At 46.6% G+C, this 12,988-nt stretch overlaps 1 protein-coding gene across 1 annotated transcript in view; it reads left to right on the top strand.

Moving 5' to 3' along the window:
* The first annotated feature begins 3,758 nt into the window (after positions 1-3,758).
* Positions 3,759-12,988, top strand: part of SNX9 (sorting nexin 9) — a 74,117-nt gene continuing 64,887 nt past the window's right edge. Inside the window, 3 exon segments of the mRNA XM_081139614.1 lie at positions 3,759-3,840; positions 3,843-3,995; positions 3,998-4,011. Of these exon segments, the coding sequence (XP_080995740.1) occupies positions 3,774-3,840; positions 3,843-3,995; positions 3,998-4,011 (234 nt within the window). The 5' untranslated portion in view covers positions 3,759-3,773.

Genomic DNA, 12,988 nt, shown 5'->3' on the forward strand with positions numbered 1-12,988 from the left:
TCACCTCATTTCACATTCTTTTCCATAGTTGCATTTCAACACATTGGTTTCACATTAGTTGACCTAGCACTTAGTAGGGGCCTGAGCTATTGCAACATAAGGACAATCTAATTTTAACTAGAGAAAGAAATAAGAATGATGACTAATATTTATTGAGTGCTTGTTATGAACAAAACATCATGCTAAGTCCTTTCAGCTCATTACCTAGCTAACCCACACAACAAGCCCATGAGATGGGTACTATTATCCCCACTTTGCAGTTCTGGAAACCGAGGATGAAGTACTGTACCTAAGGTGACATGGGTGGTCGCTAACAATCTAGCTCTGTTGACAGGAAAGCCTGTGCTCCTCAGGAAGAAAGGAGGGGAAAAGAGAGAAGGGAGAGGGAGAGAGGGAGTGAGAAACATCAATGATGAGAGAGTCATTGATCGGCTGCCTCCTGCATGCCCCCCACTGGGGATCGAGGCTGCAACCCGGGCCTGTGCCATGACTGGGAATTGAACCTCGATCGCCTGGATCATAGATAGATGTTTCACCGTTGAGCCATGCTGACTGGGCAAAACTGCAAGTTTTTAAAAGATGATTGTTTAAAACTATCATTTCAGTGTGAAAAAGTGAGTTTGGGGCCAGAGAGTTTCTGAGTTACAATGATGAAGTTATTATTAACGTCTGCAGTAAAAAATAAAAGTGCTTTAACTTCGTAAGTGTATCTTGTCCTAACACCTGTTAACTGAACAAACTCAGGATAAGGTTAGCTGAGTCATCAGCCCAGGCTTCCTAGGAATCCTTATCGCTCCCCCTTCCTGGCATGATAAAAAGAGCGCAAAGCCGAAACTGAATAGCTCTGCTGCTCTGGCTGCACTGTTTTCTTTTAAAAGTGCAGCTAAAAAGAGTTTGCAGCCCGGCCGGCATGGCTCAGCGGTTGAGCATCGACCTAGGATCCAGGTGACCAGGGTTCGATTCCCGGTCAGGGCACATGCCCGGGTTGCGGGCTCGATCCCCAGTCAGGGGCGTGCAGGAGGCAGCCAATCAATGACTCTCTCGTCATTGATGTTTCTACCTCTCCCTCCCTCTCCTTTCCTCTCTCTGAAGTCAATAAAGATATATATATTTTTTTTAAAGTCTGCAAATGCAAATCAAAATCCTTAGCTAATCAGTTGTATTCTCGCCAATGGAAGTAATGGAAACTCAGGCTGTAGAGGAAACGACTGAACCTCGCCTCACGTGTGTGCCGGGTTCAATGTGGGGTCCTGGGATCTGAGGGAGCCCACATAAGGCACCAACACGGGGAAAGCCTGTCAAAGGAAGGAGGCAGACGGGAGGGAGCAAAGAGGTGTGAATGGGTGATCAAATGGAAACAGAAGAGGAAAGCACCTACTCCCCAAGTTTGCCCAGGATTTTTCACGATTATCTTGAGTGAGGCCTACTTTGTAGTTTGGGAGAACCCGCTGTTCCACTGCGAGAGCTGAGATGAAAGGATGCCTTCATTCTAGTGTGGCTGGGTGGCTTCTGGCACAGTTTTGGGACAGGAGTCCTTGCCCTGTTCTTAGCAGTGACTGTCTTGGCCGTCACAAAACTCCCTTCAGACCTCTTACCTAAAATATTTTTAGTTCAAAAATGACATGTTTTGGAGACCTGTGTTATGAGAAGTAGACTCTTGTTCCTGCTCTGGCCTAATTCACGGCCTGGGTAAATCATTTAACTACCCTGGTCTTGTTTCTACATCTGTAAATGAGGGGACTGGCATTTTATCATTCCATGCACTTGGTAATTACATCCAAGACAAATGCCAGCCAGGGGGTGTGTTAGCGGGAGCTGGGGATCAGGCTCGCGGGAAGGATACATGAGGGACTGCGCTCCTGGGCTCTATAAAGCAACGCCCAAGTGCTTTTGCTATCCTGGTAATACGGGTAAGTGATTTCACTTTTTCTTTAATGTTTATGTTAATTTGCACTGGTCATGACGAGTTTGGTGTCTCCATGTTTACTTATAAAAATGAAACCAGGACGACAGAAATTGTTCAAATAGGAGAAGCTTGGACTTTGGTCTTGGTTTCTTGGTGCCAGGTGCCTAGGACGACCGGTTGCCTGGGACATGCCCACTGAGGGTGCCGCAGGAGTGACCCTGGCTTTGCACCTTCCTGTGAAAACGGACCTTGTCGAGCTGCGTCTGGCCTTCGGGTTTAAAAGAACATGGAAAACCCATCACCTCTAGTATGACCCGAGTGCAGATCTTAGCTTTCCCAAGGACTGGGGTGTGCTCTTCTTAGTCAAGGTATTTATTTTGTTTGTTAAAATGCAAACTTTTTAAAAAATATATCTTTATTAATTTCAGAGAGAGGAAAGGAGAGGGAGAGAGAGAGAAACATCCATGATGAGCCATTGCTCGGCTGCCTCCTGCACGCCCCCTGCTGGGGATCCAGCCGCAACCCGGGCAGGTGCCCTGACCGGGAATCGAACCCCGATCGCCTGGATCCCGGGTCCACGCTCAACCGCTGAGCCACGCCTGGCCGGGCGCGTTTTTATGAATAAAGTAATAAATAGCACTTGCAAAATTTTCTGACAATGGCACCCGGCGGGCCTTCAGAACACCCCTAGGCATATCCAACGCATTTCCTACTTCTTTGCACAAAGAGGCTGTGGCAGCCATACTATTCCTTTCACCTTTCTCAATGCCTCTTCAAGACGTGCCCGCTTTCCTGCGGGCGCCGTTAGTTTGGTTCGCGCGGACCCACCGCATTTCCTGCGAGTCCCACGCGCGACCGCGGAGCGCGCTTTCCCGTCGGGGTCGCGGACACGCCTCTGCTCGCGGGGCGCGGCTGAAAGCCTGACTCCCCCCAAGGCTTACATGGGGGTTGAGGGAGGAAGGGGTGCACGAGCCCGGCGCCCAGGCCGCCCCGAAAGGCCGCCTTCCCGTCACCTAGACGGCTGCGGGCCAGCGTGGGCACGACGGCTGTGGCTCAGCACACGCGTGGGAACGCACAGGGGCTCTGGGCGTTTGAAAACGCGCCTCCCTTCCACTCCGCCGCTGCCGGTGACTCCTGAAGGCCGCGCGGGCCCAGCCGAGGTCAGGCCCCGCAGCCGCGAGCCCGCAAGGCCGCCCCGGCCGAGAGCTCAGGGGCGGCCGCTCGTGGGTTAATAAAACCCGTCTGTCCGACTTGAAGAAAACGCTGGACAAGAAAATAAGGGCGTTTCAGACCTCGCATTCCCGCTTCGGCAAAGCCGCGGGGTCTCCCCCAAACCTCTGTCCGCCCCCCCAGGCATTTTAGTTAAAACTGGTCAAACGCGCACCAGGCGGCTCACGGGGCGCGCCCGGCGCGGCGGCGGCGCTGGGCCCGGCCGACTCCCGCGGAGCCTTCTGGAAGGGCCGGTCGGGCCGGGCGGCCATTGCTCCGCGCTCCCGGCTGCCGCCCTCGCCCTCCTCCCCTCAGGCGGGCACAGCCGCCCCGCGGCGGCGCGACCCGGCACGGAGCTGCCCGCCGGCGCCCGGGTCACCGGTCCGGCCCAGGGGACGCGGGGGTGTCCCGGGCTTAGAGCCTCCCGCCCCCCACTTGAGCCTCCGCGCGCGGCGCGGCGGGAGGGAGCCCGCGGGGCCCGGGCGGGCGGGTAGGGCGCCCCCCGGCGTCCCCGCGGCCCCGCCGCCCCGAGCGTTTCCGCGGCGGCCGGCAGGGCGCAGACCCCGGGCGCTGGAACAAAGGGCGGCGGCGAGGGCGCCGAGGCCGGGGGCCGGGGCACCGGGCGCTTCCGCCGGGCGGGCCGCGGGCCCCGCGCTCCATGGGAGGCTCGCCGCGGGGCGGGGGCGGGGCGGGGGCGCGCAGCCGGGACTTTCAGGAACTGGAGCAGCGGGCGGCGGCCGCAGTCGCCCAGCGCCCACAGTCGGGGCCGAGGCGGAGCCGCCGCCGCGCCGGGGCCCAGCCGCCGCCCTCAGCGTCGCCTGCCCGCCGCGGGCCCACAGCGGCGCGGGACCGGAGCCGGCCGGCCGGGCCGGGGAGCCGCCGCCATGGCCACCAAGGTGAGGGGCGCGCGCAGGCCCTGCGGCCCCTCAGCCCCTCGGCGGCGCGGGAGGGTCGGGGCCGGGGACGCGGGGGAGGCTGAGGGGCCGGCCCGGGGACCCCCCCCCCCGAAGCCCCGGGCTCGGGTCACGCGGGGCGAGGGGTTCGGGGACCGCCGGCGGTGCGGGAGGGTCGCGGGGCGGGACCCCGGGCGTGAGCGGCGCCTCCTGCAAAGTTTGCTCCGCAGCCAGGGCTGCGGCCGAGCCGAGGGAGGGAAAGTTCCCGCAGCCCTTGCCCGCGCGGAGCGGCGGCCGGGCCACGGGGGGACCCCGATAATGTCCCCAGCGGCGTCCGCTCCCCACCGCCCCGCGCGGCCGGCCGTCGCGGACAGCGCGTCCCTTCCGTCGCCCGAGCCTGCGACCCCCGCCCGAGGGACCCGGCGTCCGGAGTTCGGGCCGAGGTCCGGGCACGGAGCTGGCCAATTGCACGCCCCGCGCTTCCACTTCCTTCACGTTTTGTGGTTTTGTGTGTGTTTTTCTTTTGTTTTGCTACCTTTTCCGTTCGAGCGGTGTTTCCAGCGTGAATAAAAGGCAGAGTGGGAAATGACTGTCGCGGCAGCGCGCCGGCTTGAGAAAGGCCCAGGCCCGGCTGCGGGGGACTCGGCTCGCGCCCGGTGCCCGCCCGCGCGGCGGCCGGCGGGGGTGGTGGCGGGACTGCGGGCGCCCGGCCTCCCCGCCCCTTCCCGGGCCGTTCTCCTTCGTCCTGGACGCGGAGCGGAGAAGCCCGGGCTCCCGGTGAGGCGGGGACCCCTCAGGAGCTAGTCATGTGGTTCGAGGGAGGGCTTGACTTTTGCAAGTAGTTTTCGTAATGCAACCTTTATAGACTTCAGCACCTTGTTTCATCTTTATGTCTGACATCGCCAAGTTTCCTAAGGGCTGGTGAAAATCATACTTTTTCGTCGTTGTTGGGTTTTTGTTAGAAAACTTAGGAAAGCGGCAAGGTATTTGAAATCCCTTTGAAAGATCAGATTGTTTTATGTCATTTGTTAAAATGTGTGCTCAGAATCTGTCTTAGGTGCCGTGTTGATTTTTTTTAAAATGGAGCTTGTTCTCCGGGGAACCGATTGCCTGCTGTCCCTGAAATAATTACCTTCTTGTTAAAATATGATTGTCTGTGCTCTCCCTTGCTTTTATCAGATGTGATAGAACTTGCTACCTTTTTTAACATGTGTAATTTTGGGTCTGTTTAAAAACTAAACTCAAGCCAGGGGTTTCTAAGGAAGTCTGATTTTGAGGTTTGTGGCCACACTTCGGAAGTTACTGGTGACTGGGCCTCATTGCACACTCACCTTGCAGCCCCTGGTAGAGGTGGTTCTGGGGGGTCAGCCTCGCCTGTCTCTCGCTCTGATCTTGTTGTTCCCAGTGCTGTCCTCTGAGTGGGACCCGGCTTGGCAACCAGCGCAGGTATATATAGTGAAAGTTTTACGTGATGGGTGGTACGTCTGAACTTAGTTTTTCCATAAAATGGAAAGGATGGTGGCTCTTGTATTAAACTTGAGTTGGACGTGTCCTCAGCAAAGACAAGCCTTCAGGCAGGTGCCAGCGCCTCCTCCTTGATGGTCCACACCGGCCGCTCTGGAGCAAATTCCAGCAACTGGCTTTTAGTTTCTTTCACCTTCCTAGTCACTGTTGCACATGGGACTCATTTTCATGTGTGTGTGGTGACAGACCACTTCCATTTTTTTAAAAAGGAAGAAAAAAAAGCACATAATAAAAGAGGACCCTGCTTCAGTTTTCTGGTTTTCCTACTTCCTGGTGATCCTTGTATCAAGCCAAACTCTCGTTTTTTAATTGTTCCCAGAGAGTGAAGTTGTTCTGGTTGTTTCCCTTCTGCCGGCTACCCACACCTCTGCCCTTACCAGCTTGTGAGTGGTTTGGGCTTTTTCCTTCCCTTTCTTTAATTGGGTAGATGGGGAGAACGTCCTTTTAGTAACTAACAACAGCTGACATTTTATAAAATTTAAGGCTCAGATGGCACTCAGGCTCTTGCATTAAGTGATGACGACAAGTCAATAAGTATCTGTATATTTTAGGTAGTGTTGGGTTTCCCTTTGAATTTACCAGAGAATGACTTTAGATAAGATTTTCATGTGTATTGTTCTAACATGTGTTCTTGAAGATGCACTTATCTTCAGACTATTACGATTTTTAAAATTCCTTTCTGGTATACTCAGAATATAAAGGAATTATCTTGAGGAGAAAAAGTTGAATTGGTCAGTTCTTCACTGCCCAAGAAAGTTAATCAGTAACTGCATATTTTAAAGGGATTATCTGTTCTTTGATTCTAATCGATCCCCAGTATGCTGAATTCAGTTTTGTCACTCTGAGACCAGTCTAGTCTCATGTAACAAATATACAGGGAAAGGCTAATATGAGTATGTAAAGTCTTGACTTTAGAAGCTTCAAAAGTTTATATTTCGACACAGTCATATGATGAACTTAGTAAATTAAGTTTTATGCATTAAGTTTTGGGAAAAATTATTTTTTGGCCCATATTTATTAAAAAGGACATAAAGAAAATAGTTAATGAAAGTTAATCCATAGCTATATAATTTAGTTGTAATTTCCACTTCAAAGTTAACCTTTGGCAACTAATTTGGATCCTTTTGTGCTTACATAGTTACTTTTAGGACTAATCATCATGACAAGATTCTAGGAGTCCCTGATGCTTTTTTTTTTTTTTTTTTTTTTTAATTTTCTTTACAGCTCCAATGTCTAAAGTTACACATTTGTGTTATACTGCTTGTCTGGTAGAATTAAGTGTGGGTGGAATGTTGAAATACTGCTAGGAAATGAGTGAGTTGCTCAGGACTGTTCCATAATAAACACTGGAGAGAACAGTTTAGAAAGCATACTTTGTGGTCTCTCCTGAGTAAAAGCCTCTTTATCTGGGGGAAAAATAAAAAATAAAAAAGAGTAGAGATATCTTTCTAAAGAGCCTTCAGGGTTAAAGTTGGTTTTGGTAGTTTAAAAACATAGTATGGAAAATGCTAATCATTCAGTTTTGTATAACAGTAGTATTTTAAAAAGAGTCTTAATATCTGGACATTTTTTGTGTAATCAAAGAAAAATTCAATGACAGTACAAAGGTAAACCAAATTCTTGCTTCAGAAGGAATAGATTAGAAAGCATAAAGATTTTGCAAAATTTTCTACTGTTCCCTGTTTTTATATTGACCATCTGAAAATTAAATTATAGTTTTTACTCTAATTGCCCACCTAACACTTTATAACTTTGCATATATGTTCTTCTTTCATTTGTGGAGTGCTGTTCTCTAGCCTCTTGCCCCAGGCACCTTCTTTTTACTTGTTATGTCTCAGCTTTAAAGCATCACTTTTTCTGGAAAGCATTCCTGATGTGCCCAACCCTTGAGGGTCAGATATGTCCCTACTGCCATTTAAGGTATGTTTCTATGACTAATGGCTGTCTCCTTTAGAATACTGTCAGCCCCAGGAAGCTGGTAAGGTGCTGTATGTATTTGCTTATTTACCTTTGTGTCCTCTGCACACCACCAGCACGAACCAACGTTCTTGATAAGCTGTTATTATACAAAGGAATGTTGAATTTTTTTGCCTCCATCCCTCCCTCTCCAGTTTGAAAGAGCAAAAGATATTCCAGTGAGATAAGTGATTGTTATAGAAAACTATCTCCAACAGTAAGCTTTCATTCATTTAGTGATGCATTTTAGTAAACTTGTTTTTCAGCATACATGTGCAGTGGAGAATACACATCTATAGCTTAGGGAATAGCAATGTTTCTTAAATGTAATAATTCAGTTTTACTAGTGATTACATGAGAATTTAGTTCTCATGTTTTAAGGTAATTGGAACAAGCTTCATACTTTTGAAGCTTTGGAAATATTTATCGTAACCCAGAAGTTTGTTAGACGTGTGTTTAATTTTTTTGAGTATTTTATTTTTTAATTACAGTTCACATACAATATTATATTAGTTTCAAGTATACAACATAGTACTTAGACATTTATACAACTTACGAAGAGATCACCCTGATAAATGCTAGTACCCATTTGACATCATATTCCCTATACTATATTTTATATCCCTAAGACTATTTTGTGACTACCGATTTGTACTTCTTAATCCCTTCACCTTTTTCACCCACCCACCCTCACCCATGTCTCATATGGCAACCATCAAAATGTTCTCTGTATCTATGAGTTTGTTTTTGTTTTATTCTTTTATTTTTTTAGATTCCACATATAAGTGAAATCATATGATATTTGTCTTTCTCTGACTTATATCACTTAGTGCAATACCCTCTAGGTTCATCCATGTTGTTACAAATGGTAAGATTTCATTCTTTTTATGGCTGAGTAATACTTTATTGTATATATGTACCACTTCTTTATCCATTCATCTATCGATGGACACTTAGATTGCTTCCATATCTTGCCTATTGTAAATAATGCTGCAGTGAACACATGGATGCATATGTCTTTTCTCTTTTTCTCTTTTTTTAATATATCTTTATTGATTTCAGAGAGAGGGAGGGAGAGGAAGAGAGAGAGAGAGAGAAACAGCAATGATGAAAGAGTCATTAATTGGCTGCCTTGTGCACATCCCCTACTGGGGACTGAGCCTGCAACCCGGGCATGTTCCCTGACCAGGAATCAAACTGCGATCTCCTGGATCCTAGGTCGACCAGGCTGAGCCATACTGGCCGGGCCATATGTCTTTTAGAATTTAGTGTTTTGTGTTTCTTCAGATAAATACCCAGAAGTGGAATTGCTGGGTCCTTCTTTGTCTCCTATAATAGCCTTTGTTTTAAAGACTATTTTGTCTCGTATAAGTATTACTACCCCAGCCTTTTCTATTTTATTTCCATTTTCATGAAATATCTTTTTCTATCCCTTTACTTTCAGTCTGTGTGTATCTTTGGATCTGAAGTGAGCCTCTTGTAGGCAGCATATGTAAGGAACTTGTTTTCTTACCTGTTTAGCCACCTTCTGTCTTTTGATGGGAGTGTTTTTCCATTCACATTCAAAGTGATTGTTGATAGGTAGTTATTGACATTTTATTCATATTTTTAACCTTTCTTTTTCTTAAAGAAGTCCCATTAACATTCCTTAAAAGACTAGCTTAGTGGTAATAGACTCCTTGCTTTCTCTATTCTCTTTCTAGAGATGTGAATGTTGGTATGCTTGAAGTTGTTGCAGAGGCCCCTTAAACCGTCTTCATTTTTTGGATTCTTTCTGCTTTTTTGCTGTTCTGATTGGATGTTTTCTGCTACCATATCTTCCAGATTGCTGATTTGATCATCTACTTTATCTAATGTACTTTCAATTCCCTCTAATATATCCTTCATTTCAGTTATTATGTTCTTCGTTTCTGACTGATTCTTTTTAATGTTTTCCATCTCCGTATTTATGTTTCCTTATTCATCCACTAGATTGCTTGTCTCCATTTAGTTTAGGTGTTGTTGTTTTTTCTTTTTTCTGGAGTTTTCTGTTCTTTCATTTGGGATGTATTTCTCATGTCTCCTCATTTTGCCTGCCTCTCTGCATTTGTTTCTATGTATTAGGTAGAGCTCTTACGTCTCTCAGTCTTGGTAGAGTGGCCTCATGTAGTAGGTGTCTTGTGGGGCCCAGTGGCACAGTCTCCCTGGTCACCTGAGCTGGGTGCTCCAGGTGTGTTTGTTGTGTGAGCCCTCCTGTTGTAGTTGAACCTTGATTACTGTTGGCATGTCAAGGGGAGGGATTGACCTTCAGGCTCATGGGTTGTGAGGACCTGTCATGACTACAGTGGAGGAGCTGTTGATCAGGGGTTGGGAGTTGACCCCATGGAGCAGAATTCGGTTTAGCAGGGCTTTGATGCCTGCTGAGTCTGCCCTTTGGGTGTGTCATTTGTGGAGGTGTTTGGGTGGTCTGATGCTGGCCACTGGGTGTGTTGGTTCTGGGGACTCTTGGGAGGGGCTCTGGTGCAGGTCAAGGTCAGCTGCTGCCTGTGCCCTTCCCAGGGCCACTTGGTATGAGCTACGAAGTGATCTGCAGATGTTTGCCACTTGCTTGACTAAGCTGCCGGGGAGAGGCTAAGCTGCAAACTGAGGCCAGCTGCCACTAGTGTCAGGCTTATGGCTGCTTAGCAAGAGGTAAGGGGCATGCTGAGACTAGATGCTACTTTTGGGGGGCTGTGAACCTTTGAGTGATTTTAGGAAAGTCCTCAGCATAAGCCAAGACAGGCCGTTCCTATGGAAAAGCCACTGGAAGTGGTTTGGGTGTGTCCGAGAGTTGGGTAGGGTGGAGTCTCAAGGAATCACCAGCACAGGGCAACCAGTGTTATGAGGTTGCTGGAGACTCAGATATGGCCAGTATGTAGGCTGGGTTGGGGGAGGGCTCAGAAAAGGAACAACGGCCTCTGCCAGCACTTCTGTCTGGGAGAAAGCTGACCCTCCAGCCCTTGAGCTAAAGCCAGACAATTCAGTTCCTCCCCATATGTCCCTGGCACCTAAAGCCAGACAATTTAATTCCTTCCCATATGTCCCTGGCACCTTTCAAGCTGCCGCCCCTGGGATGGAGCTCAGCGCAAATGAGTCCGAGTAAGTCCGTGCAGTCCCTTTAAAAGGAATGCCTGACACTCCAGCAGCCTTCCATCTCACTCAGCCACAATCCCCACTGGTTTTTACGAACAGAAGTTATGGGGACTTCTCTTCCTGGCACTGGAACCATGGGCTGGGGGTTCTGGTGTGGGGCTGGGACCCCTCACTCCTCGGGTGACCTCTGCAGCAGATATATCCCTCTCAATTTTTAACTGCCTTATGTGGGTCTCCAGTCTTCCTACCAGTCTCAACAGGGCTGCTTCTGAATATCCTTAGTTATAAGACCGCTGTTTGGCTAAACTTCAAGTGGTTCCAAATGGTGGTAGTTCTGTAGTTTAGTTGTAATTTTGACGTGGTTGTGGCAGGAGGCAAGCACAGCATTTATCTACTCTACCATCTTGACCAGAAGCCCCAAAGTGTGTTTAATTTTTAAAGGTATAGGGTTTTTCTATTTGTCTTTCTGTTAATGATTTCTAACTTAATTGCATTGTGATCAGAGAATCTGATTGATACTAATACTATACCTGAAAATTTGTTGAGGCTAACTTTGTACTTAGCATATAATCAGAAATATTCCACCTGTGCATAATATATATATATCCTAATTGATACATGTGTATGTATTCTGTATGTGCCCATTAGATTTAACTTATTAATTATTCCTTTCACATCTGTATCCTTACTATTTCTTCTTGGGCTGGTGTATTTAAGTGACCTTTTGTGTATTTGACAGACATATTGAAATGAATTTAAAAACATCTCTGAGCTTAGAATTAGTGTTATCTTCTAGGTGACTTGAACTTTTTATCATTATGAAGTAACACTCTTTATAATACATTTTTTTCTTAAAGACCATTTTGTCTAATGTTAATGTAGTTTCACTAGCTTTTTTTTGGTAAATATTTGTCTGGTATATAAAAGCCTGTAGCTGAATTTTACCTTTTTATTTAGTCTGGCGATCTTTGTGGCTAGTTTTCTCTGCTTTTATTTGTATTTACTGATATGTTTGGATTTCTGGCTGCCATCTTATAGATTGATTGAGGAAACCCCCCTCTTAATTTCACTCTTTTCCCCCTTCTCAACTTTTTGGAAGGTTTGTCTGATACTTGCCTTTTTTTCAGTGGTTATTGTAGAATGTATATTACCACTTCTAAGTTAAAGTCTAAAATTACTCAATATTATTACCCTCTTCCTGAGGGTAAAAAAAGACCTTTGGATACTTAACTTCAGTCATCTCCCCCAAAATAGCCAGTTACTGCCTGGCTATTGAATTCTCTCTTTTCCACTACGAATTAGACATTTTTATTTTTTTATACAGTTAATGTTTATTTAGGTTTCATCATATTTTACCATATCTCTGCTTACTATTTCTTTTTACATTCCAGTTTGTCTTTCTGGGATAATTTTCCTTCTGCCTAAAGTGAATTCTTTGGAATTTCCATTAGGGAAGATTTGTTGTTGGTAAATCCCTTATGTGTGAAAACTTATTTTGCCCTGTTCTTGAAATGTAGTTTCCTAGGTACGGAGTTCTAGGTTGATAGTATTTTCTCTCAGCATATTCAAAGGTATTATTCCCGTTTTACCAGCTTTCAAAGTTACTGCTAAGAAGTTAGCCATCTAAGATTGTTCCTTTATAGGTGATCTGACTCTTCCCTCTGCCTGTTTTGAAGACCTTTTTGTGTCTTTAGTATTTTGCAGTTTCACTGTGGTGTGTCATGTGTGGATTTTATTTACACAGCTTGGGATTTAATGGGTGTCTTGGGACTTGCAGTAACTCTAGAGCAGTGCAGTTCAGTAGAGCTTTCTGTGATGCTGCAAATGTTCTACATCTGTGCAGTCCTGTATGGCAGCCGCCTGCCACATGTGGCTAACAAGGACTTGAAATGTGGTTAGTGTGACTGAGGAACTTTGTTTTTATTTTTTAATATAAATAGCCACATGCGACTAATGGCTACTGTATTGGGGAGTACAGTTGTAGAAAATTCTCAGCTATTATTATTTCATGAATATTGCCTCTTTCCTATTCTCTCTTTCTGGGAATCTAGTTAACATGAAAAAGTCCAACAGATATGTAACTTCCTAACCCTCAACCTGTTACGTTTTCTTTGTGCTGCATTCTGGATATGTAACTTCTTTGACTCTTACCTTCGGTTCACTGTTCGTTTTTTAATTGGGCCTAATCTGCTCTTTTATCCATACCTTTTAATTTTTAGTTATATTCTGGTTTAAGAAATTTTATTTGGTTCTATTTCAAATATGCGTAGTTATTTTATAGTCTCTTGTTCTTTCCTCATATTTTAAGCTTCACTTAAGCATAAGAAACATTTATAGTTTGCATCTGGTAATTCTAATATCTGAAGTCTAATTTGGCCATCTGTTTCTT

This window comes from Miniopterus schreibersii, assembly GCF_964146895.1.
Source record: "Miniopterus schreibersii genome assembly, chromosome: 6".
NCBI classification, from domain to species: Eukaryota; Metazoa; Chordata; class Mammalia; order Chiroptera; family Miniopteridae; genus Miniopterus; species Miniopterus schreibersii.